This window comes from Athalia rosae, chromosome 3 (genome assembly GCF_917208135.1).
Source record: "Athalia rosae chromosome 3, iyAthRosa1.1, whole genome shotgun sequence".
NCBI lineage: Eukaryota > Metazoa > Arthropoda > Insecta > Hymenoptera > Athaliidae > Athalia > Athalia rosae.
Genome location: NC_064028.1, coordinates 3,609,838 through 3,637,365, shown reverse-complemented (window position 1 = coordinate 3,637,365; position 27,528 = coordinate 3,609,838). Strand labels below are relative to the sequence as shown.

Sequence of the window (27,528 nt, the reverse complement as noted above, 5' to 3'; positions counted from 1 at the left end):
GATACCTTTGTCGCAACTAACCATGTTTGAATTTCGTTTTCAGTCAAAGAACTGGTCAAAATTACAGAACTGGATGCCAATAGTACCTTGAGCAAAGAGCCTTTTTTTGTTTATATTTATTTGATGTTTTATCGTTGATCGTCAGAGTGTAAAAAATACGGAAAACATTTTGACAAATTTAAAATGATGAATATCACGATACTCCTAAACAATCTATGAGAAAAGGTTGTGGTCAGGGTGACAGAGAAAGAGAGGTTTACTGTTACTCTGGTATTACTGTACTTGCATGCACAACCAACGTACACTGGCCAGTCTACGGAGCAACCAGATACCCACTTTCGCCATCTGCGCTTGGATGCCTTTGGCCATCAGTGCTTTCACAGCAGTGTCTGCCGCCAGCGGTGACTCAAAGTCTACAAAGCCATAACCTGAAACACAACATAACTATGAGAATATTGTCACGCCTTTTCAATGACAGTGTATACATTGTAGAACAAGGCACAGAGATTCTACCATACCAGTTAAGTACTCCCCCAGATATCAGATGGCTTGAATTAGCTGGTATTTCGGAAGAATTTTATTCAAATTTGCTATATCAGCTTTTCGAAAACTGTTTCTTATTCAAATAGTTGATGAAGAAATTCAACAGACAAATATGCACAAAATTATGATTCCTTAGTTCGACATGTGGGGTCTAACTTCTGGCAGAGTAGTATGCAGATTATGAACGTAACGTAACAAGCATAAAACTAAAAAGTGTAAAATTCAACTAAGTACCTTTACATTTATTTGTATTTTTATCCAGAATCGCCTTTGTAGAAGTTATAGTTCCATACCTATAAATAAAATATTGAGAAATAAGTATAGGTGGACATCCAGTGTCATCAATATCGATTCCGATTATTTTAACAAATGGCGACTTACTGAGCACACATATTAACAAGATCCTTGTCTGTAGTATTTTGGTTCAGGCCACGAATATACAAGTTTGTTTTGGAGAGCTGCTCCGTCTGCTGTCCTTGCATAGCATTGTTACTAAGGCTGGTACTCATGGTTCCGCTTTGGCTGCCTGTAGCACTGCTCGAGCTGCTATTTGTGTTAGCAGGTGACGAGGCAGTGGGAACTCTCTGCCCTCCGTACTGGAGAAATGAAAAAATTTAAAATTTAAAAACAAAAGATTTTCCACAATCCAATTCTCAAACAACAGCAAATTCGTTTATGAAATTCCATGTTACAATTTCAAGCTGAACATATCATCAGATTTAGCGTACCAATGCAACGCCTGTTCTTTGTCCAGTTTTATTAAATTTATTGGTGGGAATGCCCTCACGCGTATCCAGACTATTCATGCCAAAATTTTTATTAGATTTGCAATCTAACAGTCGCCTGGCATGGGGAGGCATCGGGGTATTTTCATTCGGTGCATAGAATCCGTTGCCACTCCTGAGAAACCCGCCAGGTCTTTGTCTTTTCCAAGACATCATCTGACCGTTTGACATCATGGCACTATTTGGCCAACAGTAATTGGTTGACAGAAGGCCAGGCGGCTGTTCATTATAAACGTGATTAAAATACGGCCGAGGATATTTTCTGGGTGCCGTAGAAAAAAATGCCTCGTTCTTTTGAAAGTCTCCCATATTTGAAAAATTAATTCTGATGTTATGAATTAAACAATGTTCAATCAGATTTATCTACTTGAACATTTCACGATTCCACGGTCGATCACTTTGTCAGAAAATGAAAACAGAACGAAATGAAAAAGAAATAAAGAAATAATAACGTCGTCACCGTTGTTCGTTTCAAAACCGCTACTCTCCTAACTTATCAAATTAGTCGTCATCGTTGTCGTGTTTTTGTCTCCGATAAGTGACATTAGTGCATGCATACATCGAAAGAATCTGTCACACTCAGCGTTACATCACGTCAATAACTAGAGCTAGAACAGTTACGTTGTTGTACACTCTTGTATTATAATTATCATTTATTTCAAACAATTCACAAAACGTAAAAGTTAACGCCCTATGACTAAAACCGTAATAAAATCATTGACAAATGGAGCGGAATTCGCTCTCGACAGTCTTCTACCACAGCCCGCACAGTACCTTTATGTTGAAAATCGACTGACACGCCATTGTCGTGAGTGAAAAAGTGGGCGAAACGGCTGAACTAACAAAGGAAAAATCGCAGAAACAAAGTCTCGAGCTCGCTAGGTATGTAGGTATTGATATACCAATACATTTACGAAAAACGCGTACGCAAATGCAAACTAACTATTGGGGTGTGTCGGCAATGCAGCGATGCAGTTAGCGAGGGCACCATTGATAACATAGACATCCTGCACTATTAACTTCGACTTCCATTTATTTAGGAAAGAGAAGAAACAAAATTCTCGTTGCTTCTATCGCGTTCGTAATCTTTGTCGTGTATGGAATTGTAAAAATAGATAAAAATTCGTGCAGAACAATGAACGGTAGATTAATTTGGTTGGAGATTCTAGTAGATATTTTCCTCGGAGTCTCAGTGGTAAGCAATGTCTCATCTTTCTTGGCAACCGTCGTGACCTAGTAATAAAACGTATATCATGTTACACGCAGTTTCGCGAGAACGACTCTTCATCAAAACGATCTATCTATTCTCTCGCTGCTACATATTCGTATCAACGATATACGTAGAATCAAATTCCACATGGATTAACGCCTCATTTGATTCTTCCGCGAGTTTCGTATCGCTATTCAAATGGGTCAACTACTCGAACTCTGCCTGAAAAAAAATACTGCTATTTCAATTAAACGGTTTTCCATTTAGGTACAGGAAGAAATTCACGCATTCTTTATCTACCTTATTACACCTTAGTACACCTTCGCGATTTCGACACCTGTTAAACGTCTCAAGCACAGCACGTGCGCCTCACCAGCAGGTTATAATTGAGCTTTCGCGTGTCAAGGAAAAATGTGAAAATTTTCCGGTTGGATCACCGTGAAAGGACAAAACTCCGATTATAAAGCGGTCGAATTGCGAGGTATTCAATTATTCTTAGAAAATTTCAGACGAAGAATACGTTCGTGAAATATGATCGATATCAATAATTCTTAACATTTCGAATCGCAGGTCCAGCCGTACGACGAGTGAAAGATCAATCCCAAGGTGAAGGATACGCGGTATGAAAACGAAATGATAGAACAAGACCCCCGAAGATACGTGCAATGGTGAAGAAAGTGAGCGGATCAATAACGAAGGGCCTCCTCGCTGCCTTTGCGCCTTTGCGCCCTTACGTGGGCGTAGGCAGAGGAGAGGATTTTACTATACCAGGAGCGTATAGAGAGATGTCCGTACGTACGGGGCGTATCCTCGAACTACACGCGAGGTGGTAAATTTCAGCTGAAAATAATCCCTGATTATACGTGATCCGGACGACGCTATCTCTCTCGATTACCAAGCTCAGGATCACATCTCCGAAACGCACCGATTACAGATTTGAAAATCGTTGAAAATTCCTCTTCGTACAGCTGGGTATGATGTACACGAGGTAGGGAGGATGACACAGGTACAAGTTCGATTCTCTTTCTATTCGTTTCCCAGGTTCGGGATCTATGGTACGACGATCTCCAAAATACATGTGGGAGGATGCAGAGTTACTCTTTTTGGGGTGACTTACCGATGCGTGTTGCGAATAGGGCGTGTAGGGTGTAGCTGTTGGAGGAAGCTGCTGCGCGTTGCCTGGCATTTGGGCTGCTGCGGCTGCGGCAGCGGAAACCGCGTTGGGATATCTCGGATAAGTTGGGTAAGCCTGTGTCGTTGCGTGGGGCGGAACGGTGCCCCATGCGGCGGTGCCGCTGGGGCGATACTGCACCGGATTTCCACCCCTCGGACCTCCGCCTGCGCCTCCCTTCAGCCCGTGACCTCCGGTAGGTCCGACGCCAACGCCTCCTGCTCCCCCGTTACCCGCACTTCCGTTATTGGCACCCGCGTACGTCGGTCTCTGTCCATTCGTACCCTGTAACCATACGAAACGAGCGGTGAAAAAAAATAAAAAAGAAATCGATTAGCCCCAATTGATATTGGCAATTAATTAAACGGTCAATGCGCGCGTCACACAATCGCGCATGACACACATATATATTTCCGGGTATATTATACATCGAGAAAATTGAATCACCGGGGAATACGATATTACGCTCGCATTTTCATTACGTAATCCCCGCACCGCGATAGACTTTATACTGGATGGATATAGAAATTCGCAAAGCTCTATGAATGAATCCCGCTGTGATTATTGTTTTTTTTTTTTGCTTTTTTTTGCTTTTTTTCAAATTTTTCTTTGCTGCTTTATGCCGCACGGTGGAATATCAAAAATTCATTTTTACACCGTCTATTATACGGGTGTATCAACGTCATCGTGATCTAGTCATGGACCATATCCTGCGGAAGTTGAAGCTCATTGTCGAAACGTTTCATTTATATCAGTTGGTCATTTCTGTTCTTTGTTGAAACAAAAGCTTACGCATGAAACATTTTCCTTCCCTATCCATGTAACGGTTACGGAGATAAATCGCCTTGCGTGAGCAGTTCCCATTATAATCATATACGTACACGTACGTTACAGATATTCATATTAAAAGCGCGACGAACGAATTAGCTTTGGCAAAGGTATTTCTACACGGTTATATTTAATTCATTTCACGAAATCCGATAAGACTTCTTTATTTTTCCATTTTTCCATTTTCTTGTTTTTTTATTTTTTTATTTTTTTTTCTACCGTACGTTACACGACAGATAAGATCGAATCTTCGTTCTAGTATTTTTCGTGGAACCTATCAAGATGTAGTTAAACTGCAACTCGATAAACTATAAATAAACTATTCGAAAACCTCGTTACAAGTTCAGAATAGTAGACATGGAGGTCCGAGTGTTATATACAAATGAATAAATAATTCAGCTTTATAGCAGTTGTTTCCTTTTTTCATCTACTCAAGAATTACGCTGACATAGGTATATATAATTCGGTATCGCTATTTTTAGTGCCTCATAAAAAAGAAAAAAAAAAAAAATATATTACGCACAACACGATCGTGTGCAACCAATGCATATTATTCGTTAAGCCGCATATTTCGTAAAATTATAAATATCGATTAAAAATACCGATTTCAATTTCGTTATTGCGATGAAATTTTTCCCACGTATGTAAAACTTTTTTTTTTTTTTTTATTCCAGATCTGTCATGGAATATTTGAGCGGATCGATAGAACTAATTAGTCACCGAGCGCTCGGGTGTTCCACATGTACACGTAATCCACTAGCGTAAAAAGGTATATGTATAAAAAAGAAATACTAATGATAATAAAAATAACGATAATAATTTATGAAGAACGAAACGAAACGAGAGAAAAAATAGAAAAAAAAAAAAAAAAGTGTGGAAATAAATGAAAATTAGAGTACTCGGGGGGCCTCCAGGAAATTATTAAAAATGTATATCAAACAGCAATTTACGAGCATATCGCTAAGTGGTACACGCGAGGGATGTGTACAGGTGTGCGCGTACGATACGACAGGTTATATTGTACGTATGCGTAGAAAATAAGTAAACTGCACGGGAATAATAATTAATAACGACCGCGTCGCATTGCAGTTCGACGAGCAGTACGGGGAGCGTTGTCATAATTGTATCGTCGCGTCGCGCAGCAGTATAGCTGATTAATCGAGTAATCGGGTCACCTAAAAAATTCACCTTTCAACCGGCCCGTTCGACGCACTGCACTCGCGGCCTGCATACATATATGCTCCTCCGTCGCTATTCAGTAATTTTATAATACCAGTATAACGTATCCGCGAAGTGCGTGATTAATTCGAACGGATATATCCTATACTTGACGAATGCAATCTCAGCAACGGCTAATCTCGCGGCAATCAAATAATAAGTCAGAATTCTCGGTAATCCGTGCGCTCTGCTATGAAATGTTAAATAATATAAACTTATTTATATAAGACGATGTGTACGTTGTGCATGTGTGTGTCTACGTACACGTATATCGTAAAGGAGATCTGAATCGGCGACGTTGGCGGATTATTATTATTTCTATATTTTTTTCTTTTTTTTTTTTCTTTCTCCTCACATTTATATCAGTGCAACTTTCTCGCATGCACGAACCGCACACCGTCAGATATACAATATTCTCTTTATAATTTCTGATTAGCGAATTCCCGAGCATCATCATCGCGTATATCATCTGTCCAGCGACCGCAGATAACGCTCTGTGAATTAATTTCATCGCTCGTATTCGTCACGACGATGATTATCATCATCATTATTATTATTATTATTATTGTTTCGGTGATTCGAGATAGCCGTGTAATGATACGCCCTCTGGATAAAAATCGTACGCGTATAATTGTAAGATGCAATTAGTATTCGGAACCGAATATTTCCATCGACATCACAACAATTTTTTTTCTTCAGTTTTTCCAAGTTTTTTTTTTGTTTTCTTTTTTTTTTTGTTCTCTAATTTTTCTTTCAAACCTCGTACAATTACATTATACCTCGTCTAATGCTATGTAATTTGTGTGTTTTTTTTTTCTTTTCTTTTCTTTTCTTTCTTTCTGTACCTGCATATTGAGGTACCGCAGCATGTCACGAGAGATCGGATCAGAGTTTGTTTGTTTGTTTGATTGATTTTTTTTGTTTTTTTTGTTTCTGTGCTTTGTTCCTGGTTATCCCTTTATTGTAAAAATTTTGATTACTTTATTTCTTTTTACCTATGATACACCTACTACAATATTCGGTAAACTTCGTAGTGGGGCGTTGACGCTCCGCTCCGATTCATACGTAGGACATTTACCGGCGTTTTTTTTTTTTTTTTTCAAATTTTTTTTGTCTTCAATTTTCGTTTCGTTTCGTTTGTTTTTTTCAGAAATTTATTGACTAGTTTTTTTTTGTTTTTTTTTTATTAGAAATTTATCATTCGTCCACTCGTTCAATTAACACAAGTTTCGGGTTATTTTATTTAATTTGAAACAAACTTTTTCGCTATTCCGATATCTGCACGCGGATATAAATCTATGTGTGCCCCATGTACGTGAGCACGTATGCACGTCGGACACACGGATTTAACTAACTGACCGACCGACCAACCAACTCACTCACTCACTCATTCACTATCTGTGCAGGCCACTCACTCTGGGATCTCTACACCCACGACGGTGGGACGACGACGACGACGACGACGAGGGAGGAGTAGTCCACGCAATCTCACACTTGAAAACCGCGACGACAACGACACGCAACGACGGACGCACAACGCTAGACTGTAGAGACGACGACACTTTGCTCTCGCTTGGTCAAACTAGCGGGGCGCTGTTACCATTCCATCGCATCGTATCGCGCGTACACACTTACGCTTATATATACCGTAACGTTGTATGGGAGGAGAATTTTTTATTGTACCCGTGACATCCGCATGTAAGTCGTATCGTGTGTATTGTACATACCGTCGCGCGAACACGACACACGTACGTTCGTTATTCAACGTGTAACTCATCTCCGCTGTATATGTATTTGTATTTGTATCTCTGTGCTGCACGGAGCCCCGCAGATTACGATGTTCGTTGTTTTTGCGCTGTCGCGGAATCGCCAGCGTCATTCGGGGTTTTGGTAATTTTGACGACGCCGTGATCTTGAATCGCGAAGAGGTGCAGACTCGTTACTTATACATATACGATCGGCTATAAGGTCATTTTTTCTTCTTCTCCTTATCGACGAATCAGTTTAATCGCAATTATCGCGAAAACCGTGTAGAATAAATTTGTTCTCTCTCCAAATGAATGAATAATTAACAGGTCATTGTCTACATGAAAATTGCCCGAACGCATTCTCAGCGCGTTGTACTGCAGACTCGATCACGGATTGCTCGATAATCGTCACGTCTGACGATGCATGTGATGCGCCTGTACATGTCATGCGGGATCGCATATTACGAGATGAAAAGGCATAAGCTCGTACAATAATGCCGTCATAATTTTCATTGAGCGAGAGAGAAAAAAAAAAACACCTAATTGTAAGCGAAATGTGAAACGAAATCATTATTGTTATTACGATGTGTTTATATCTATATCTATCTATATATATATATTTCCATTTTTTTTTTTTTTTTTTTTTATCTATCTGTTCGCAGAGAAGGGTGTGTACATTTTATTTGTCACGAAGCAAAATGACTGCGGGGGAGCATCGGTGGTTTCGATTAAAAAGAGAAGTTATTCGTGGCGAGAGATTTGAATTGTACATCCGATACTAACGAGATAACACGTATGGATACTAAATAGACGTAACGAGAGACATGGCTATAATGGTAACCGCATCACACGAACGCGACTCTTAGTCAACGATGATAGCGGAATAGCCGAGTTGGATGTGAAACAGAGGCGGGTACACTGGTACGGTACAGGGTGTTCACTAACGATTGGCGCACGCGCGTAACTCGCTTCTTCCTTGACGGTTACGTACCTTCCCTACCTACCTACCTACCTACCTACCTACCTACTTACTTACTTACTCTTACAGCGTTGAACACACACGTTATACACGGAGGTAAGTAAGTAACATACATTGTACGCTCAGCGAATGGAATTCACAAATGGCAGGTTAATGGTACGCGTAACACCCGATAAAATTCTATTTCATTAATATAACATTCCGATTGTACCTGCGGAAACCGAAGAAAAGGAGTAAATTGAAAACAAAAAAATAGAAAAAAAGAAAACCAACCAACCGATCGATTAATTAATTAAACATTTACCGCAATAAGGGGGGTGTGACGTGAACTATGTCTTTCTGTGCAGTTAACGTGGAATTTCGTTCAGCGAGTATTAGAATGGAAATTTTATGATTTTTTTCAGGTACAATAATATACAATACAGTATAGCCGATTTGTGACGTTGAATTTCACACGGCGTATCCCTTAGTCGCGCGCGACGAATCAATCGGGCGCAGACTCCGAGAAAAGGGCTAAATTCAGGAGAGGTGGTGGGAGGGGGGGGGGGGGGGGTGGTGGTGGTACACGAAGAAGGAGAGAGAAAGATAGAGGAGAAAAGAGAAGGAGAAAGAGAGAGGAAGAAAAGAGAAGGGAAGAGAGAAGAAGAGTTTCGAGTTCAACGACCGCCAAGGCGTTCGCGGTGGGTCGACCGACCGGCGGAGAGGGCGGTATACCAGTACCGAACACAACGATTAGCGATCCAGACTGTGACCATTATACTACTTGGCACTCCGGTCATTAATTTATCCGCACGCGTTGTTGCTATCCTCTTGATATTCGTCGTATGCCTATTTTTCGACTATTCGATCCGCGGAGCGACCGATCGACCGACCGACCGACCGGCGTAACACGGGAAGCGAGGCCTTCCACCTCCGACGCGTCAGCCTCCGACGTTCGCACGATCTTTACCTTGAATCGGTTAATTCGGAGCATCCCGCAACGTTGTGCGGTTCGTGTAACCCAGAAGCGCGACAAGTGAGAACGAATAGTCAGATATGTTCGTCTCGACTTTTTTTTCCCCCCCCCCCCCCCCCCCCCCCCTTTTTCGATCCTAGTTTTCGAGCGATGACGTTCATCGACGTGAATCTGGAGATGAAATTCCTCCCGATGAGGATAAGTTTCTTCGGTTGAGCTAAAGAGTTTATTTAGCACCCACGCGCGCGCATCTCTCTCTCTCTCTCTCTCTTCTTTCGTCATCGTGCACGCGTTACACGCACATTACGTACGGTAAGCGTGTACGTATGTATGTATGTGTACATTGTACATACGTATGACATAATAATTGTCAACGAGCTTGAACTGACAAACGAGACGCACACTGTTCAGAGTTTATAAAACCATCGGAGTATAATGTATATGTATATATATATAAATATAAGTCATGTGCTGTTCAACGTACATAAACATATGTATATTAATAGGTATTACATTCACACGATGTTGGTTATATGTACTCCCTATCGATATGTGTTTTTTCTTTTTTTTCTGTATCACCATAGGCACTTGCGTCATACGCCAAATCCCACGGACTAATGTGAACTTTCGTATGTACATACAGAGGAGGGAGGGGGGGAGCTAGAGCTAGAGGGAATCACGTCTAGTTACACGCTCGTGATGACATAATTTTCTTTTCTTTTTAAATTATCATCGTTATCAATATTCGTTAAGCACCGTCGTTGTTATATACGACCGTTCCGATTATCGTTACGTATATACACGAATCAGTTGATTCGTCTGCGGATTTAATTCTCCAAACTTCTGGAATTATCCAAAAAACTCTTACTCCTTTTTTTTTCGATCGAACGTACGATTCTCGACGCAAGGGAATCTTATACGTGCGGCGTACGATCGTCGCGTGACTCAATAAAAATATTCGGAAGCGAAGAAACTTATGACGAACGAACGAACGAACGGGTCTAATCGAATAAGAGATGTACCGTTTTTTCAGGTATCGGGTGTGGGTGCATCCCATTCATCGTTGGCTGCCGCCGCCGTTGCAACGATCGCGCCGCACCGTTTCAAAGTACGAGTCGTCCAATTTATCGAGCATCCTTGGCGATACCACATAGGCCTGGAGAGGACGAGCCGCGCCGCGCCGGCGCGCTTTATTTAGCGGAATAGACGTGACGTGTAAAATGGACATGGTGATACCACCAGCCGACCGGATGTCACTTCCTGCTTATACCGTGTCTGTTGGTCTGGGCCCGAGGTCTTCGCTTCGCTTCGACTCTGGGCACACGCGTCGCGGGGGCTAATTTTTAGCGAGCTACGCGTGCTTTCGGCAATTATAAACGCGGCGGGACGAACCGCACCGGCTGCGATCGTACGTCACGTCGGTTTATCTCGACTATCTTACGTACGCGTCCGCCCGTCCACCTGTACGAGATCCGCGATATTGCAGACGCGCGTACGTATCTCTGCATCTTCGAATTCGAATTCGAATTCGACGTTTCGCTGAACGATGTAAACAGGACGAGCGAAACACGTCGTCGGTGAGGGTCTTCTCTCGATATCCTTTGAGAACTGCAACGTTACACGTTACACGTACCCCTCGCCGTTTCGCGATCAAAAATTTAATCAGATGCGAAGAAAAGAAAAAAAACAAATTCATATCTCTCGTTCGTCGTCTCTCGATATACGTATAGCTGACGATATGTATATATATATATATATATATACGAGTCGTTTCGACGATACACTTATAATACAATAATCTCGTTATAATACTCATCTCACCGATCGTACGAGGTCACATTTATAAGCTTGATAAGAATGCCCTTATCCGTTAGATGTGTAAACATATGTACTAAAGCCAGTCAAAGCATCGCGGGCACGTTTTAAAATTTTATCGCTATCTCCGTATCGCTTATGGTTATACGTACGTACGCGTATACGTACACACGTTCGGTTTTGAGAGTTTGAATCAAAAAAAAAAAAAAAAAAAAAAAAGAGAGATTTATAAGAAAGGATTCAATTATTCGACGATCGGTGATTCGATTCATCATCTACGGGGCTTTGATGATTATTTTTTCTTTCGTTACGTCCGGCTGTAGGACATGAATTTAAAGGGTAGACTAACGTCTCGATCGCGCACGTTATATTTAGTGATAAGTACAGATAATCGGAGTTTCTTCGGAGGTGTTGGTGAGATCCGCGTACGCGTATTACGTACAGCAGGACATGTATGTACCTTACGTATCGCGTCGACCTTTCTCCGAATACCTTTGAATTATATTTCCATGTATAATACAAGCATAGGTATACATGGATTTCATACAGAGCCACATCATAGTTCCGGGATATAACTGCAGCTGCACCGGCATATATATAGATATATATATATATATATATCGGGATTTTATCAGTAAATAGGATGTCCCAGATTCCTTCGAAACGCGTCACGCTATACATCTTCCCCACGTGTATTTTATATATACGTACAGAGATAATATAATGGTGTACAAGAAGTATACACACACACACACCTATTCGATATCGCACTTACCGAGATGCATCTATAAATTATCATCTAATTGTAAGTAACTCAAGTTCAGTTCTGCTCTAGTACCACCGTCGGTATTCGTACGCGTGCGAATTTTTTTTTTTTTTTACACATGATACACACACACACACACACGCGAACGTAAAACGTCAGTTTCACCCACCTGATTTTGTCGACTCGTCGTATTTTTTAATCGATTTCTTTTCTTATTTTTTTTTTATATCATTCGCAAACGCGATCATCCGCCCCAATTTATTTATCGAAGAACGAGAAGTGACGATGATATTATTATTTTTTTTTTTGCTCCGTTCCGGTTGGAAGGGATGAAAAAAAAGGAGGACTTACGATCGGAATGGTACATTTTGTACATCATACATCGATAGAACGTATCCTATAAGTATAGAATAGTGGTGACGGAAATAGATGCGTCGAAGGGAAGAGATAACCTGTTTGACCTTTTCTTGCAAGCACGAAGCGTAATTGAACCACTTGGGATCGTCTACATGGCGACGAACCACCGACGCGCTTATACCGCACGCCGCAATTCTCTACACAACGTACACGGTATTACTATCGATATACATATATACCAACGTGTGTGAGTATATATGTATAATTTTATTACCTACGGATATGCGAATATAATGCATGTAAGCGTATACGAGGAACACGTTCGTTATACAGGTAGGATATACGTACCACCTGCAGCCGAAAGAGAAAGAGAGATTGAGGAAGAATTATGAGGGAACTTGATCGGGGGGGTTTACATATACATACAGGAAGGAAGAAAAAGAAGAGAGAGATATCGAGGAGATCGCCTCGATGTGCAGTTCGCAGTAAATTTCACCATTGATTTCGATACGCAAATATATCGCGTACAGTTGCGCGTACGTGAAAACCGCACGAGGTGTGAAGGTAAAGAACAATTTTTTTTCTTTTTCTTTCCAATTGATCAAAAATTGAAAAATGAACTCGACGAAGCCGATATGCGAAGATATTTGTTTATTTATTTATTTTCCTCAGATTCGTCGGATAACGGGGGTAAATTTGGAGAATCTACGTTACGGCGATACATAATGAATATATAGAGACGCACGTTGGAGGATGTGTACGCGAGGTTTTTGCGGAGGTATACATAAGGTGAATTTCAATCTCCTATAGAATCGACGTCGAGCGAGAAGAGCGACCGCATCAGCTAACGGTTAACAGATTCTAAACCGTTCACTGGCCCCCGTAGATAGGAGATATATTTACACGTGAGTCTCCAGGTATACGTACATATGTACGAGGAATACGCAGATGTACGTACGTAGCGCAGAGATGGATAAAAGTACGAGAACAATCGTCAATGACTGTTAACGCAGGTCATGTTTTACTTTCGTTTATTTCGTATTTTCTCACGTTACGCTATTAACGGGCGAACGACGATGTACGGTTTCGCATACTCTACTCGACCTCGACCGAAACACCATAGATACCGCGATTACTTCAGATATTCAATCGGGAGAAACGTATACACGTTTGGCATTCGATTTGCAATTTATTGAAAAAATCGGTGATCGACGATTCGACGAGTCCCCCCGCTCGTCGCAGGTGAATCGTTCAACGTCGCGACTGCAATCGGAGCGTATCGAACGCGCGGAAATCTGAAAAATCGATTTTACATATCCCCGCGTACTCTTCGGGGGCACCGTGTACGACGACGGTCCCCCCGGTGGTCGCGGAGGACGGTTGAGTCAAACTACGGAACAGGGCAGAACCAGTTACCGCCTTGGGGCCACCGGCGTACGTCGACGTTACATCCGAGCGCGAGCAAAGCCAAAGCCAAAGCCAAAGCCACGTATAAAAGCTTAAAGGGAAAACCGGGCATTCCGGTGCTTCACCTTGAGCGATATGCATGCATGCGATGTGCGGATACGTGTATGCATTACAATACGCGTGCTACTTGCACGGCAGCGGCTATGGCGGTTGGATTGTAAGACCGCGAGGACGATATCGGTTGCATTGCTGACCTTTGTTAATAATTCAGGGTCGACGGAATGCCATTTGTTTATCACAGTCTTCTTCCTAGCTCTCCTCGTTGGATATCTCGTTCTTCGTTCGTCTCGACGACGAGTACCTGCGCGGTCGACGCGTGTGGTTTTGACAAAAAAATACATTTCGCGCATATTCCGAACGGACGTTACAAATTGACAGTCGTTTGTGAGGAGAAACTATCAACTATTTTACGTTATAACGCGGTACGATTAAGTTCGTCGTGGCGAGATTGTAAAATGATGCAATTATAGGAGCCCAAAAGGCAACGTTACAGTTTAAACGAAAACCATTAATCGTCTCTGTCTTGTATCGTAAGAACAAAAAATCGGCGAGCAAAAAAAAAGACTATACAGACCATAGGTCAAAGATATGAGAAAAAATTAGCTCCTATCGAAACGGAGGTGGAAAGAAAAAAGGAGAATTGACAACGTAAAACTGTCGGTTGATAAATTACGTCAAACATGTACATGTATATAGCGAAATCATTGAATTCGACACGACGGGCGCAGTTTTTTTTCATACTCCGATTGCAAAATGATCGATTTGCGATCAAATTTCGGTAGCGAAACGTGAAAGAAGAGATATTAAAAAATCAAGAGGGACATTTTACCATTACAGTCTCAAGAATAAAAATGCGCCCTTGTACGGTATAGCTGTAGGTACTTGAAAATTGTAATTTTTCTTTTGACTTCCCAAATTGCCGTCAAATTAGCAAAGTGACTAATGTAAGTGGCGTTCGTGAGTCAGGCGAACAAAACGGAGGAACTGTGAGTTGACTCGATTTTCATATCGCTCTGTCCACACACAGCTATACACATTAGAGTCGCTGTCCGTAAGTGTACCGCGTCAACGCGGGTATACTTATAGCTCCGCGGAAGCCCTCGAGTTGCAGAAAAAAGGAATAGAAGAAAATGGGAAAAGAGCTGTAAAGAAAAGAATTACACGGCAAAAGGGGAGAGAAGAGGAAAGCGTAAAAGGAACCCGAATAATGGGCCAGGGTCGCGTTCTAAATACGAAACTATTATACAGGCGCCACTTACACCGCTGTGTCTGGTCTTTATCGAGATTCCAGATACGAGATTTTAAGCCTTTTATACTCGCTCGCTCGCGATCAACGAGATTTTTTTTTTATCATGAAAAATGAACGTAATAAAAATAGAATAAACAAATATGCAAACGAACGAATAGAAGAAAAAAAAAAAAAGCAACTCACGATACATTTTTAGCGAATATGTGATTTTCTCTTGGCAAAAAAATTTCGATGATATAATTGAGACACAGAAATTATATCGGAACGATTAATTATACCACGTATAAATGGGAGCTAAATTCTCTTGATATATAAATTATGTTTTTTTTTCTTTGTCACTCTGTCGTCGAGACCGGGCTTTTCTCCTCTTTCTTTCCATTGATTTTATGTTTATTCATTTTATTTTTATTTATTTATTTATTTATTTTTTTTTTATTATCGAAAATCGATTCCTCGCATTTCACATCACCGACATTCTTTCTCTATTTCTCTCTCGCTCGTCTCGTAAAAGTTTGCGATTCGCGCACGCGTGTTAAAACGTCCCCATCGGTATATTCTCGCGACGTTTTATCTGCAGAGGTTTTTCCCGTCAATACCACCGCGACGACGACGACCACGACGACGACGACGACGACGTGTATCTATGCGTACTAAAAAAGCCGCCCGGTATAGAAGAAAATCCGATTCAAATTTGACTTTTGACACGCAGGATGAACCAGCGACGACATTGTGAGAGAGAAAAAAAACGACGTCAATAAAATGCAAGTCGATTAAAGCCAGGTCGTCTGCACCGCGGTATAAATTGAACTTAATTTACCGAAATTAGAACACACCCGTTCTACATGTATGTATATCGAATCGAGAGTATATATTTACAATTTACCGATATTCCGATCGAAATGGCAAAATTTTTCGAATCGAAATTCTACAAGCATATCCAGCTTGGATGATTATATCAGATCATCGGAGTCGTACGCGAGTGTTGAATATTTTTAGACCGTATTATTACCGAGGGTTAATAACGAACCCAAATTTAACGAAAGAAAATATTTCCAATACCAAAGTACAATGTCCAAATTTTTATCTCTCATTCTAATTCGTTGTCGGTCGTAACGACCAGCCCCCTGACGACGACGACGACGACCTGAAATCCATTTTACCCGGTCTAGGCGCGCCTCCGATATATTCTTAGCCATCGCCGCTCGCGAACCGCAAGAGGCACGTCAACTCACGCCACCGTTCGTCTCTCTTCCGCCGCTATTTTCCTCCCCCTTACCCTATTTTTCCGAGGGTTTTGTCATCGTCGTCGTTCGTTAAAAGAAAAGCCCCCGAGAAAAAAAAAGAAAAAACAAATATCACCGCGAGGACAACAGCCATTTCGAATGCGCAGATTTTCCACTTCCATTTTCTCTTTGCATCAGATTTCATCTTTTTCTTTTTTTTTTTTGCTTTATAAAATATTTAATTATTTATATCCCTATACCCCTTTTATCGTGGGTTCGCAGGACGAATGATAATAAGAACGATTAACAACAGCGCAATAATGATATAATTTTCCTAATCCGTTCGCCGATTTCATTATCATAATTACCATATTATTATTTACTCGATTATATTTTCTTCAATTCTTATTCTGAATTTCACGTCCGATTCATTTCCGCAGGATTTTCATCCACCGTGCGTACGGATTAACTTTGTTAATAATAATCGTCGTGAGTCACGTTACGGATTTAGAACAAGGAGAGAGAAGAAGAAAAAAAAACAACAACAACAAATATAACAATTTTACTACACACAGTTCGGTGAAAGATGCGAGGAATTTTTGCTTTTGTAATTTTCACCGTTCAATCAGAAACTACCGTATTATGTTCAAGGTACAATATAACGGGTAATCCAAATATAATGACAATTCTTATCTTTCATCGATGTAACTGCAATTGTATTGTACGTGCGCATTTGTGCATATAGGATATAGTTTATGGGGGGGTGAAAGTCCGAGGTTGTTGGTGAAATTTTAAGGATGACTTGAGCCGGTTCCGTGTCGCCAACGATAAGTATACGGTGTGTGTATAGTATTGTATATAGGAGGTTGCGATGCACGCGGCGCGACGATGCGGGAAATTTGTTCGTATATAATCCTAAGATTATATATTTATTTAGTTCAGTTGAGCCTCCATCGATGGAAGAATGTCGTTCGACTGTGCGAGGCGGAAATTCGTCATTCCTTTACAATTCCAAAGGTCGTTCGATAATTATCCCACATTATCCTCGGAACGATTTCGAGAACTTTTTCGTCATTCCTTCGACGGATGCACCGTCCGTCCATCTTTCTTCGCTTTCTAATTTTTTTTAAGTTTTTTGTTGCCTCGCACGTTCGTTGAGAGAAAAAATAAATTTTAAATTAAACGTCGAAATTGAAGCGATGAGAGGGAATTAGAGTCAACGTATTTTCACTCACTAATTTTCTCTCTATTCCTCTTTCTCAACATTTACTCAAACCCGTCACTACAGCGGTGGTAGTAGACCGTGGTGGTGGTTTATTTACCTGCACGTTACCTTGACTTAAAAAGCCCCACGTATCACTTACATGTAATACACATGTACATTAGGGTGGGTTGGAAAAAATTATTTTTTTTATTTTCTTAGCATGAGGGCAGAATTTGTACCTTATAAAAAAAGAAAATTTCTCAAATGTGGAAAACATTTTTTACTTGATACTTTGAGGTAGCCCACTCGTTTTTTGAATAAATAATTAATCAAGTGGGGTACTTCCAGCGATGAAATTTTCTTCTTTGGTCGAAAATCATAGAAAATATCCAGCAGCGTAGCGCTTTGTTGTGATACTTCACCTTCGGGGCTGAGCAGAGGTGACGCCCCACAACAAACCCCCTCGCCCGTGGCTACCTGACTCCAGCAAAGCTTGGGCTCGCTGGTAAATTGAAGAATTCGAATATTTCGACCCAAGCATGAATTGCGACGAATCAAAATGGGTCTACGACTAAAACCAATCGATATGTCTTAATTTTTCTGCTCCCAACAGCGGATAATTGACGATTACTCGATCAATTGCACGAGTAGATGATTTTGGCTTCCAGATTTGGATTCCTGACCTGATTGTATGTGGGATTGCTCTTGAAGAACCAAAATAAAATTCGATTTTTGAGCAAAATATAAAACATTTTTTTCATTGGGTTTAACATCCTTTTCTGGCATATTTTGACCTCAGGAATCCGAATCTAAAAGGAAAATTGACCTATCTCTGAAATTGACCGAGTTATCGCCAATTATCAGCTTTTTGGGGTCAAAAATTAAAAATTGATTTTTTAGTCTATATCAATGTAATTTGAGCTCAGGAATCCAAATCTGGAAGAGAAATTGATCTATCTTCAAAAATGACCAAGTTATCTCCATTTTTTCGCCTTTTTTCGCATAAATTTGAGGATATCTCGAAGGGAAAAAATCGTAGCTCAATTTGGACAACGGATTCGTGTTCCTGAGGTCAAAATACATAAGAAAAGTGCCATACGATCAATTTTAAAAAATAAAAATTTTTTGCCAAAATTTGAAAAAATCGTAAGGGGTACCCCTTGGAAAAATCTCAAATTTTGGCAAAAAATTTTTATTTTTTAAAATTGATCGTATGGCCTTTTTCTTATGTATTTTGACCTCAGAAACACGAATCCGTCGTCCAAATTGAGCTACGATTTTTTCCCTTCGAGATATCCTCAAATTTATGCCAAAAAATGCGAAAAAATGAGGATAACTCGGTCATTTTTGAAGATAGATCAATTTTTCTTCCGGATTCGGATTCCTGAGCTCAAATTACATTAAGATAGATTAAAAAATCAATTTTTTATTTTTGACCCCAAAAAGCTGAAAATTGGCGATAACTCGGTCAATTTTAGAGATAGGTCATTTTTTCTTCCAGATTCGAATTCCTGAGGTCGAAATACGTCAGAAAAGCATATTAAACCCAATTAAACAAATGATTTATCTTTTGCTCAAAAATCGAATTTTATTTTGGTTCTTCAAGAGCAATCCCACATATAATCAGGTCAGGAATCCAAATCTGGAAGCCAAAATCATCTACTCGTGCAATCGATCGAGTAATCGTTAGGAGGAAAAAATTGTTTACTTGATATTTTGAGGTAGCCCATTCGTTTTTTGAATAAATAATTAATCAAGTGGGGTACTTCCAGCAATAAAATTTTTTGTCAACCCACCCTAATGTACATGAGATCCTTATATGTAAATACACCGTCACTCGTTGCATACCTACATACAATATGCTGTATATGTACGTACATTACCACGTGATCGAACTACACGTGACGGATAAAATTTATAACAAGCCACATGCACGATGCGAAGTATTTCTAATACGATGACAAAACGTGAGACGAGCATGTCGTGCGTTACGACGTCATACATCGAATACGTAAATACACACGCCTTGTACATGTACAAAATTATGCCTGTGCGAAAATTCGCCATCCGTAGGAATAAAAACTGAAAAATAAGCGAATACAGGAATTAATAAATAAATACTAAAAATTCCAACGCGCATTCCGAAAGGAAAGAAATGTTGGGTAGGAATCGATGGAGCTATGTGTATACCTTGTACCTGCGCATACATTTTTAAACATTTCAGTCGTGTGCGTGTAAAAAAAAAGAGAAGAAAAGTTATAGTTTAGTCTGCGGTACGTTTTTAGACTCATGTATACACGTACTCATGTTCAGGTATACCTATATCCCTGACTATATGAGTTTTGAAAGTCCTTAAGAGAATCCCAACAAGTCGCGTCGATAATACCTATAAAAACTACGACTATTCGTGAGATGACGGCGATACAGGTACAGCCGTAGATACGTCAACGTATCTATACGAGGTACGAATCAATTCTAACAAGCCACATTTTCGGTGAAATATAATCGTTGCGCGTTTCTAAAAAAAAGTCTCCCACATTGTACAGAAATTTGTCAAATAAAAATTTGGAAACGGTAGGTGTATCCGTAGGTATGATACGCGCGGACGTTTCGCAATCCGTTAAAAACAAGAATGAGAAAAAGTAAAAATCGAAAAAAAAGGAGGAGAAAAATGCAGCCAACGAGTCAGTCACACCGTCTATAACTCGAACGAATAACAAGTGACTCATTCGAGGGACGTACGTACGAGTAACGAGTAAGTAGAAAAGAGTTTACGCTAAATTCGATCTACGGAGCATGCGTGTATTATATTTATGTGCCGTACACCCTCTCTTCTTATGTTCGTGCGGATGCAGCAGCCGCAGCCGCAGCCGCAGCAGCAGCGGCCAAACTGCTTCGAATCTCCGCATTTTCGTCACGCGAACGCCGGTCGTGCTGCGTTATACAGATATATTCGCGCGTTTCCCAAAAAAAAATCCCATTTTCCTCGCGTCGAAACTGGTAAATAAATATCTTCGACTCCGTACACATTTCGGCTACCACTTCCCGAAGGAGCTGGGTGTACGAGAATAAAGAAGAGACGAGTAATTGCAGCCGAAAAATTCGTGGAGGGGAGTGAAGAAAAAAAAAATGTATTTCAAGCAGATATTTCCCGAAATACGACCCCTCATTTTTGCCGGGGGGGGGGGGGTCGAGCCGATAAAAATAAGTGATATTTTTTTTTTACTTTACTTTTTTTTTGCAGAAAAAAAAATTAAATCGAAGATTAAAACGCCAGGCGACCTCCGGATGAAGAGAAATTTTTTTTTTTACAGTCATCGCATTGATGTAATGAAATTGGTATTTTGTAGATATTCTACAGGGTGAGTTTTTCGATCCTGCTAATCGATTTTTCAGATACGCGCCACAAGTTTCGAACGACTCACCCCGTATATGCAGTATGGGGGAATGCCACGTCGGTTCGATGGACCAAAAAAAGCGACTCTCTTCGATTTTTTGAAGAATTTCATACGTAAAACATAATTTGTATACCTGTATTATATTTCTAATGGGATAACCAGCTGTGCAACCGTTGCACATATACACCTATCGCGATGTAGGTACATACGTACGTAGTATACATAAGTACATACGTTGATTTATACATTCGTTATATGTATAAAATATATATCTACTTCACAATAAGAACCTCTGCGAAATGATTGACATACCAGACGCACGCGACTCATTACATATGTATACGTATATCTATGTTATATATTATATTTACATACCGCATGTCGCACATGGTACACGACTGTGTTACTTGTATACGTATATCTATACTACTGTTTTCCTTCATACTCCTTACAACGCGAGTAAAATTATACTACCTATACTACCTGAATTATAATATATCAGGTGTACAAATGAAAAAGCGAATGGAGATCCACCAGGTATATAAATATAGGTGGTGAAAATAGAAATCCGTCGATATACCTGTACATACAGGCAGAAAATTTTGAGAGATCGACGCGATCGACGCGAGTCCGAGATCGTGAAAGGTGAAAGTGTACATATACGTATACAGATAGCGTCGAGAGTTTGACGATGTGTTTTTTTTTCAACGCAGCATCCCCTGGCAGCGCGGGGCTTCGGATCGGGTGAAAAGAGACGAGAGCGGCGGATGAGGAGGATGGGGCGTAGGTCGACGTACGCCGCCATCATTCGCGAAACGGACGCAGCGTGCCGCAACCACAAATAATCGATATTCCGGCAGCGCCCGCCGCCTTTTCCTCCACCTCCGCAGCTTCGCTCTCCCGTCTCCTTCGTGACTCTCGCTAGCTGTACGTACTTGTAACACGGGGATATCCTCGGCGGCATGGACGGGACGTCCCCGCTCGGATGGGTACCCACTTTCAAAATTAGCGTCCCGGACTTTTTTTTTTTTTTCTTTTTTCTTGCGTTATACTCGTCGAAAACGGGAGTTCGTTCGAATTTTTCTTCCCACGCGACGCGCGGCCGGAGCGAGGGGAGAAAAAAAATTATTCAACGTATTCGAAGAACATCTGGGTCAAGAATTTCGCAGGCATCGGGTAAAAAAAAAAAAAAACTTGTACCGCGGTACAAGATCGAAATTTTATGGATAATAATCGTCCGAAATGTCGGCTCAATTGTGACGGACAAAATCTGATAAAGCGAGGAAACTTTGGTGCGGAGGTATAGCGCGGTTCCACGTGGTGCTCGACCCTAATAATGCGGAGACTCGAACGTCGCGGGGGTCGTAAACTTTGCCGACGTTAAAAGCGACTCATAGTTATTTATATATAAACAACGTTAAACGTATCGCTCTCCGGGTACATGCGCGGGGAAAATTAATAATCAACGGTAACGCGTGAAATCGGGGAATTTCGAATCAATCGAACGCTTCTCTCGTCGGTTGTGTAGTTGAAAGGCTGATTAGGAAAAATATTTTTCTATCCCATAAATGTACACGTTAATCTTATATCCCCTCCGAAGTTGCATTCGTTGGTACATGGGTTGTATGGGTATATAACGGTAAAATAAATAGAATTTATGTGCGGCTAGGATTTATATTCTCCGCAATACGTATACAGTACAGCAGTATTATAAGATTTAATTATGCAAATATTAATTTTGCAGGGAATGTATAATGTAGCGAGAAATTATTAATCCGGTGTATACCGCGGTGGGGGTACAACGAATGTGAGCGTTTCGTAGATTGTCTTTCGAGTCGTAGTTCTGAAAAAAGAAAAAAAAAAAACAAATCCCAAAAAAGTGGTGGATTTTTTCAAAATCGTATAAATCCAAGTTCGGTATACCATCCGTTGACCCCTTGCGAATATAACGGGGGTTCACGATATCCCAGTCTCCTATATCGAGCTATCTCAATATAACGAAGAGATAAGTTGTGTCGTTTGGCATTCAAAAATTCCAACGACCTTAAATTAATCTCTAATCATTTCGCAGGTACGGCGCCACGCAGGTATTCGAGAATAAAACAATGGGGAGGCTGCGGTTGACGTCCGCCTCCCTGCGAAGAGAGGTGTACGTCCATCAATCACCGTCGCATGGTCTCAAACTTCACCGACACGGTCCCGCGTCAGAAGGAAAAGCAAATGCGGTAGCCGTCACATCGTACGAGCAGGGGAATCAGAAACAGCGGTAAGAGAGAACCGCCTACTCGGAGTCTTGGTTATTGATTCGCGTACGTGTACAGGGAACGACGAGAAGACCTCCTCTAATAAACATCCGAAGCGGCTCCTCTCTCCCCCTCGCGTTCTACTGACAATGAGAGTATAAATGTGCTGCACGTATCGGTATATCTCTATACACGTACGTATACTATGCGTAAAACGTCCGTATATGATATACACGCTCAGAAATTCCAATCAGTGATTTCTCCATGGGTGGAAGCTGCAATCGTCGAGACCGCGTTGTTAACAGTAAACGTATGTCGTAGACGAATGAAAAATGGGCAGATGATTGGATGGAGCACGTTGGAAATTTTGTGTTCGAAATTGATTAATTTTCATTACTGCCGGTACATGTTTACAAAAATCCTGATTCCGTACAGTTGCATCGAAGGTCGTCGATTCGAAGTCTTGAATGAAAAGCATTTCTAAAATACGAACCAGACGTGCGTGAAAAAAAAAAAAAAAAACTATAGAAAGTAGCAACGTAAGTAGTAAACCGAGGCGGATTGAATAATTTCTTTTTTTTTTTCTTTTCTTCAAGACCGATTTTCAAAAACTCGCGAAAAGCGCAGGGGTACCTTTTAGAACCTTCCTAGTTGAGAAGCCCATTTTTTTCGCGTTCGTTTTTTTTTTAATTCGACATTCCGGTGATTTTGATAGAAAAATCGGTCCAACGCGAAACACATGGTGACCGGCAATTGCAGCAGCGGCAACGGCAACTTTGACTCGACGTCGACTCGTTCTTCTCAATAAAGATTAGGGATATGTTATTGAGATTCCGATTAAAACTGTACCCTAACCGACCTCAGTTTCTCCAGCACATAAGAGCGCGTTCGAAACGCGTTATCGTTGCGCCTTTTTCTTTACACCGCAGGTCGGCTGTAAAATATTATCTGCATAAAAAAAAGCTTTAAAATAAAAAAAAAATAAAATCAACTAGAATAAAAAGGGAGCAAAGGGGAAGAAAGTGACGAAAAGGTTTCCGAGCTTTTTGAAAGCGTTTCTTTTTTTCTCGTCCTTTTATATCGCGGTTCACCTCTTCGTACGGTTAAAACTACGGTGAGAACGAAATAAAAGAAAATAAAATAAAATGAAATAAAATAAAATGAAATAACCGTGAACCGGGAGACGGGGATATCGGGATACGGCGACAAACGGTCACGAGAGACGAGAAGGGAGGCAGAACGAAAAAGATATTGGGTGGGGCAGCAAAGCAGACGCCCCGTGGCAAGCTGTCAAACTACACCGGCAGCACCGGCGGCCCCCTACGCACGTATTGCATACTTATAATCTAAAATTCCGCGTGTGTAAATGTGTGTGCATGCACATTGTATCCGTGTACGTACACTACGTACATACATTGGTAGAAATTACATACGTTCAGCTTTCATAGGATATGTAAATCGGTATGCACCAGTCGAATGGCTAATCGACCAGAATTCTCGCCACCGAATAATCGGCTTTTCAAATGAGGATAAATAAAATAAACGAAACGTTGCAACGATGAAATAATGGCGGAACGTTACCACGGGTTTAATGTTATCTGATATGAAATTTGATCGAGTGATTTCCCGTACAATATTCGTATTCGCAATTTTACATGCAACATTATATAAATAACGCTGTGTTACTCACCATCACCTTGTAGTTGAGTTTTCTCGGAGCAGCGTTTTCCATTCTCACAGCCATCGTGACAGATTTTTTCTTCTTCCTCTTCTTCGTTCTTTTTTCAACTTTCCGTTATCTCCTGGTAGAGTAATAATGAGCGGTTTTCAGATGGTATCGGTCGTCGTGTTCAACAACGAACAATTTCAGAAACTTGACTTTATTAAGCTCTGAGAACTGATCGAGTAGCTTTTTCTCGTTTCAATAATCTTCTTCGTGATTTCTTCCGTTTCGTTGATGACACGTAGATTTTAAAACACTCGTTCGGTTATCAAATTGATTATCTCTTCTACTTTTACTTCTCCTCTGTTTGTTTGTTTGTTTGTTTGTTTGTTTGTTTTTTTTCGCCTTTTTCTTTACAACTATACTTATACAGATATCTCTATCACACGTAGGTATAGTCGGTAAAAACGACTATAAATACTACTAGAATACAATATTATACACGTCACAGTTAGAAGGTAAAAGAAACGAAAAAATAAATAAAAATAAATAAATACAATTTAAACAAAAATAACACACAGAAACAGCGGTAATCGTCGTAAACTCGTTGGTCACCTGCAGCTAGTAACAGCACCTTGTTATGAACCACGTAGATTTGGTAAATTAAACCTTTTAGATCTCTTTCTTTCTTTCTTTCTGTTTTTTTTTTTTCCTTCTTCTCTCTTTACTCTGCACGTTATTTAAGTCAACTATTTATTTTTACCAAAGATCCGGCAACGAATGACAATATGTATATCAAGTTTTTAAGTTCCTTAGCGTTTTTCCCCTTCTTTTTTTAAATAAGAAGTTATAGCACAAGCAGCAGCAGCAGCGGCAGCAGCAGCAGCAGCGGAACGAGCTTCACCAGCTCGATCAGCTCGGCAGCAGCAGCAGCGGCAAAGTTAAAACCCCAGCAGCAGCAGCAGCGGCAGAGCAGTTCCCACCGCGCACAGTCACTCGAGTCAACCGAAGTATAAAGTCAAATTAGCGACGACTCGGCCAGCGGCAGGCAACCTCCTCACGTGAAGCTCGCCTCGTTTCTCTCTCAACACCCGAAAGGATAACAACACGGATAATGGATATATTTATTCAATATATCGGTAGTACTGCCGCTACGCAACTACCGGTGAAACGAAATCCTCTCCTTTTGCCGGAACACTGTTCAAATTTAATAGAGAAAAAGAGAAAAATAAACCGATTAGCGTTAGGATCGTCACATTGTTCGGAAGAGAGAAAAAAAAAATAATTTTTTTTTCGATAAATATCTACGGTGCGCTACGTTCGATCGAACAACGTGAAATATTTATCAATATCTAGCACGATTCGCGCGAATTTTAATAAATAAAACAATCGGGAGAGAAATTTCGGTGGCAAAGTAGAAATAAAAGAGAGAAGAAAGATCGTATGAGAAGATCTGGCTAAAGTTCCGTCCGTCCCAAGTTTCGCTCGTGAGGGAGAGAGAGAGAGAGAGAGCGAGCGAGAAAGAGAGAGAGAGAAAGAGAGGCGTATATATAGTCGGGAGAGATTCCGATGGTACTTATACTACATGTACCGTGTAATGCAGTTACGTATGTGTATCGAATTTTAGTCGGGGAGGAATAACAGAAACGGAGAAATGATAGTGCGAATAGGAGAAATGGAAAATAGAGAACCGACGTGAAACGGATGTAGAGTGTCAAGAGGGTGTGTCGGCTATGCACTTCACTATTAACACAGAGGAGACATAGGGAGGGCGGCACGTCCTCGCGACAAACACGCAACGCACACGCACGCACGCAACACACACACGCACACACACACAAAAAACTTAGGGATAAAACGAGAAAATGAAAAACGGGAATATAGAAAAGATACTAGTAGACACGTCGCGACGACCGAACGAAGCACACTAGTTTAAAAACGTCTCGCACCTACGCGAAAAGAAGGACTCACACGACCCCGAAAGGGTAACCGAGACCGACTGCTGCACCTACCTTTAATCAACAGAACTATCTCTCTTTCTTTTCTTCTTTATAATCGTATTCTTCGATATTCCTTGTTCGTTTTTCTACTGAAATTATTTATCGCGTTCTCCTCTTGATTCTTCTTTTACTTTTTTTTTCTATTTTCACCCTATTACAGATATTAATTCCTTCTCGTTCTATCTGTTTTTTTTTTTTTTTCTTTTTTAATTAATTATTTAATTTATTCTTCGTCTTCTTTAGTTTTATACAATCGTACGAATCCACACAACACTATTTCTCTTTTTAAATCTATCATTAGTTCGTTTGTTTTATCTATTTAAATTCTTTCTTCTTTCGTCTAATTAATCTTTTTCTCTTTGCTTTGCGTTTTTCTACTTCCTTTTTTGTTGTTGTTGATGGTTAAATTTTTTTTCTGTCGTTTGTTTGTCTTTCTTTTTAATACAGCATGTTACAAAAATAGATATTAAGATCTTATTAAATAATTTACAATTACTTCTTGTTAGGAAACATTTAGGTGTGTGTTGTCTTGTAGGTAGAGTCTAAGCTACTGCCCGGCGAAGTTCGCCCATCTTGCCCGAAACTGAAGTTAACAACCGAGAGAGGCGCCACCGTTCCGTACGGTGGGGCTCCGGCGGCCGCACCTGTTTCTTCACTCCGCCACCCATAGCCACAAGACACCCGCTCACAGCTCAACGAATCCCCA

At 40.6% G+C, this 27,528-nt stretch overlaps 1 protein-coding gene and 2 long non-coding RNA genes across 18 annotated transcripts in view; 1 reads left to right on the top strand and 2 right to left on the bottom strand.

Moving 5' to 3' along the window:
* LOC105686400 (protein alan shepard) overlaps positions 1–27,373 on the bottom strand; it is a 36,223-nt gene extending 8,850 nt beyond the window's left edge. For 3 of the 16 annotated variants that reach the window (XM_048652391.1, XM_048652392.1, XM_048652395.1), the window contains exons 1-7: positions 26,835–27,372; positions 24,850–26,019; positions 3,656–3,994; positions 1,272–1,547; positions 925–1,139; positions 778–836; positions 337–428 (exon numbers count right to left, since the gene is read on the bottom strand). In XM_048652391.1, the coding sequence (XP_048508348.1) occupies positions 337–428; positions 778–836; positions 925–1,139; positions 1,272–1,547; positions 3,656–3,994; positions 24,850–24,903 (1,035 nt within the window). In that variant the 5' untranslated portion in view covers positions 24,904–26,019; positions 26,835–27,372. Of the gene's footprint in view, positions 1–282; positions 429–777; positions 837–924; positions 1,140–1,271; positions 1,548–3,655; positions 3,995–24,849; positions 26,020–26,834 lie in introns of all 16 variants that reach the window. The other 13 variants (XM_048652394.1, XM_048652397.1, XM_048652386.1 and 10 more) reach the window with 12 other exon arrangements.
* Positions 1,644–2,971, bottom strand: LOC125500257. The gene is made up of 2 exons (XR_007277522.1): positions 2,839–2,971; positions 1,644–2,773 (listed from the first exon to the last, which is right to left on the bottom strand). It is a non-coding gene; the product is annotated as an uncharacterized LOC125500257 (long non-coding RNA).
* LOC125500256 lies at positions 11,992–15,828 on the top strand. Its single transcript, XR_007277521.1, has 3 exons — positions 11,992–12,622; positions 12,709–12,939; positions 13,048–15,828. It is a non-coding gene; the product is annotated as an uncharacterized LOC125500256 (long non-coding RNA).
* Positions 27,374–27,528: the final 155 nt, after the last annotated feature.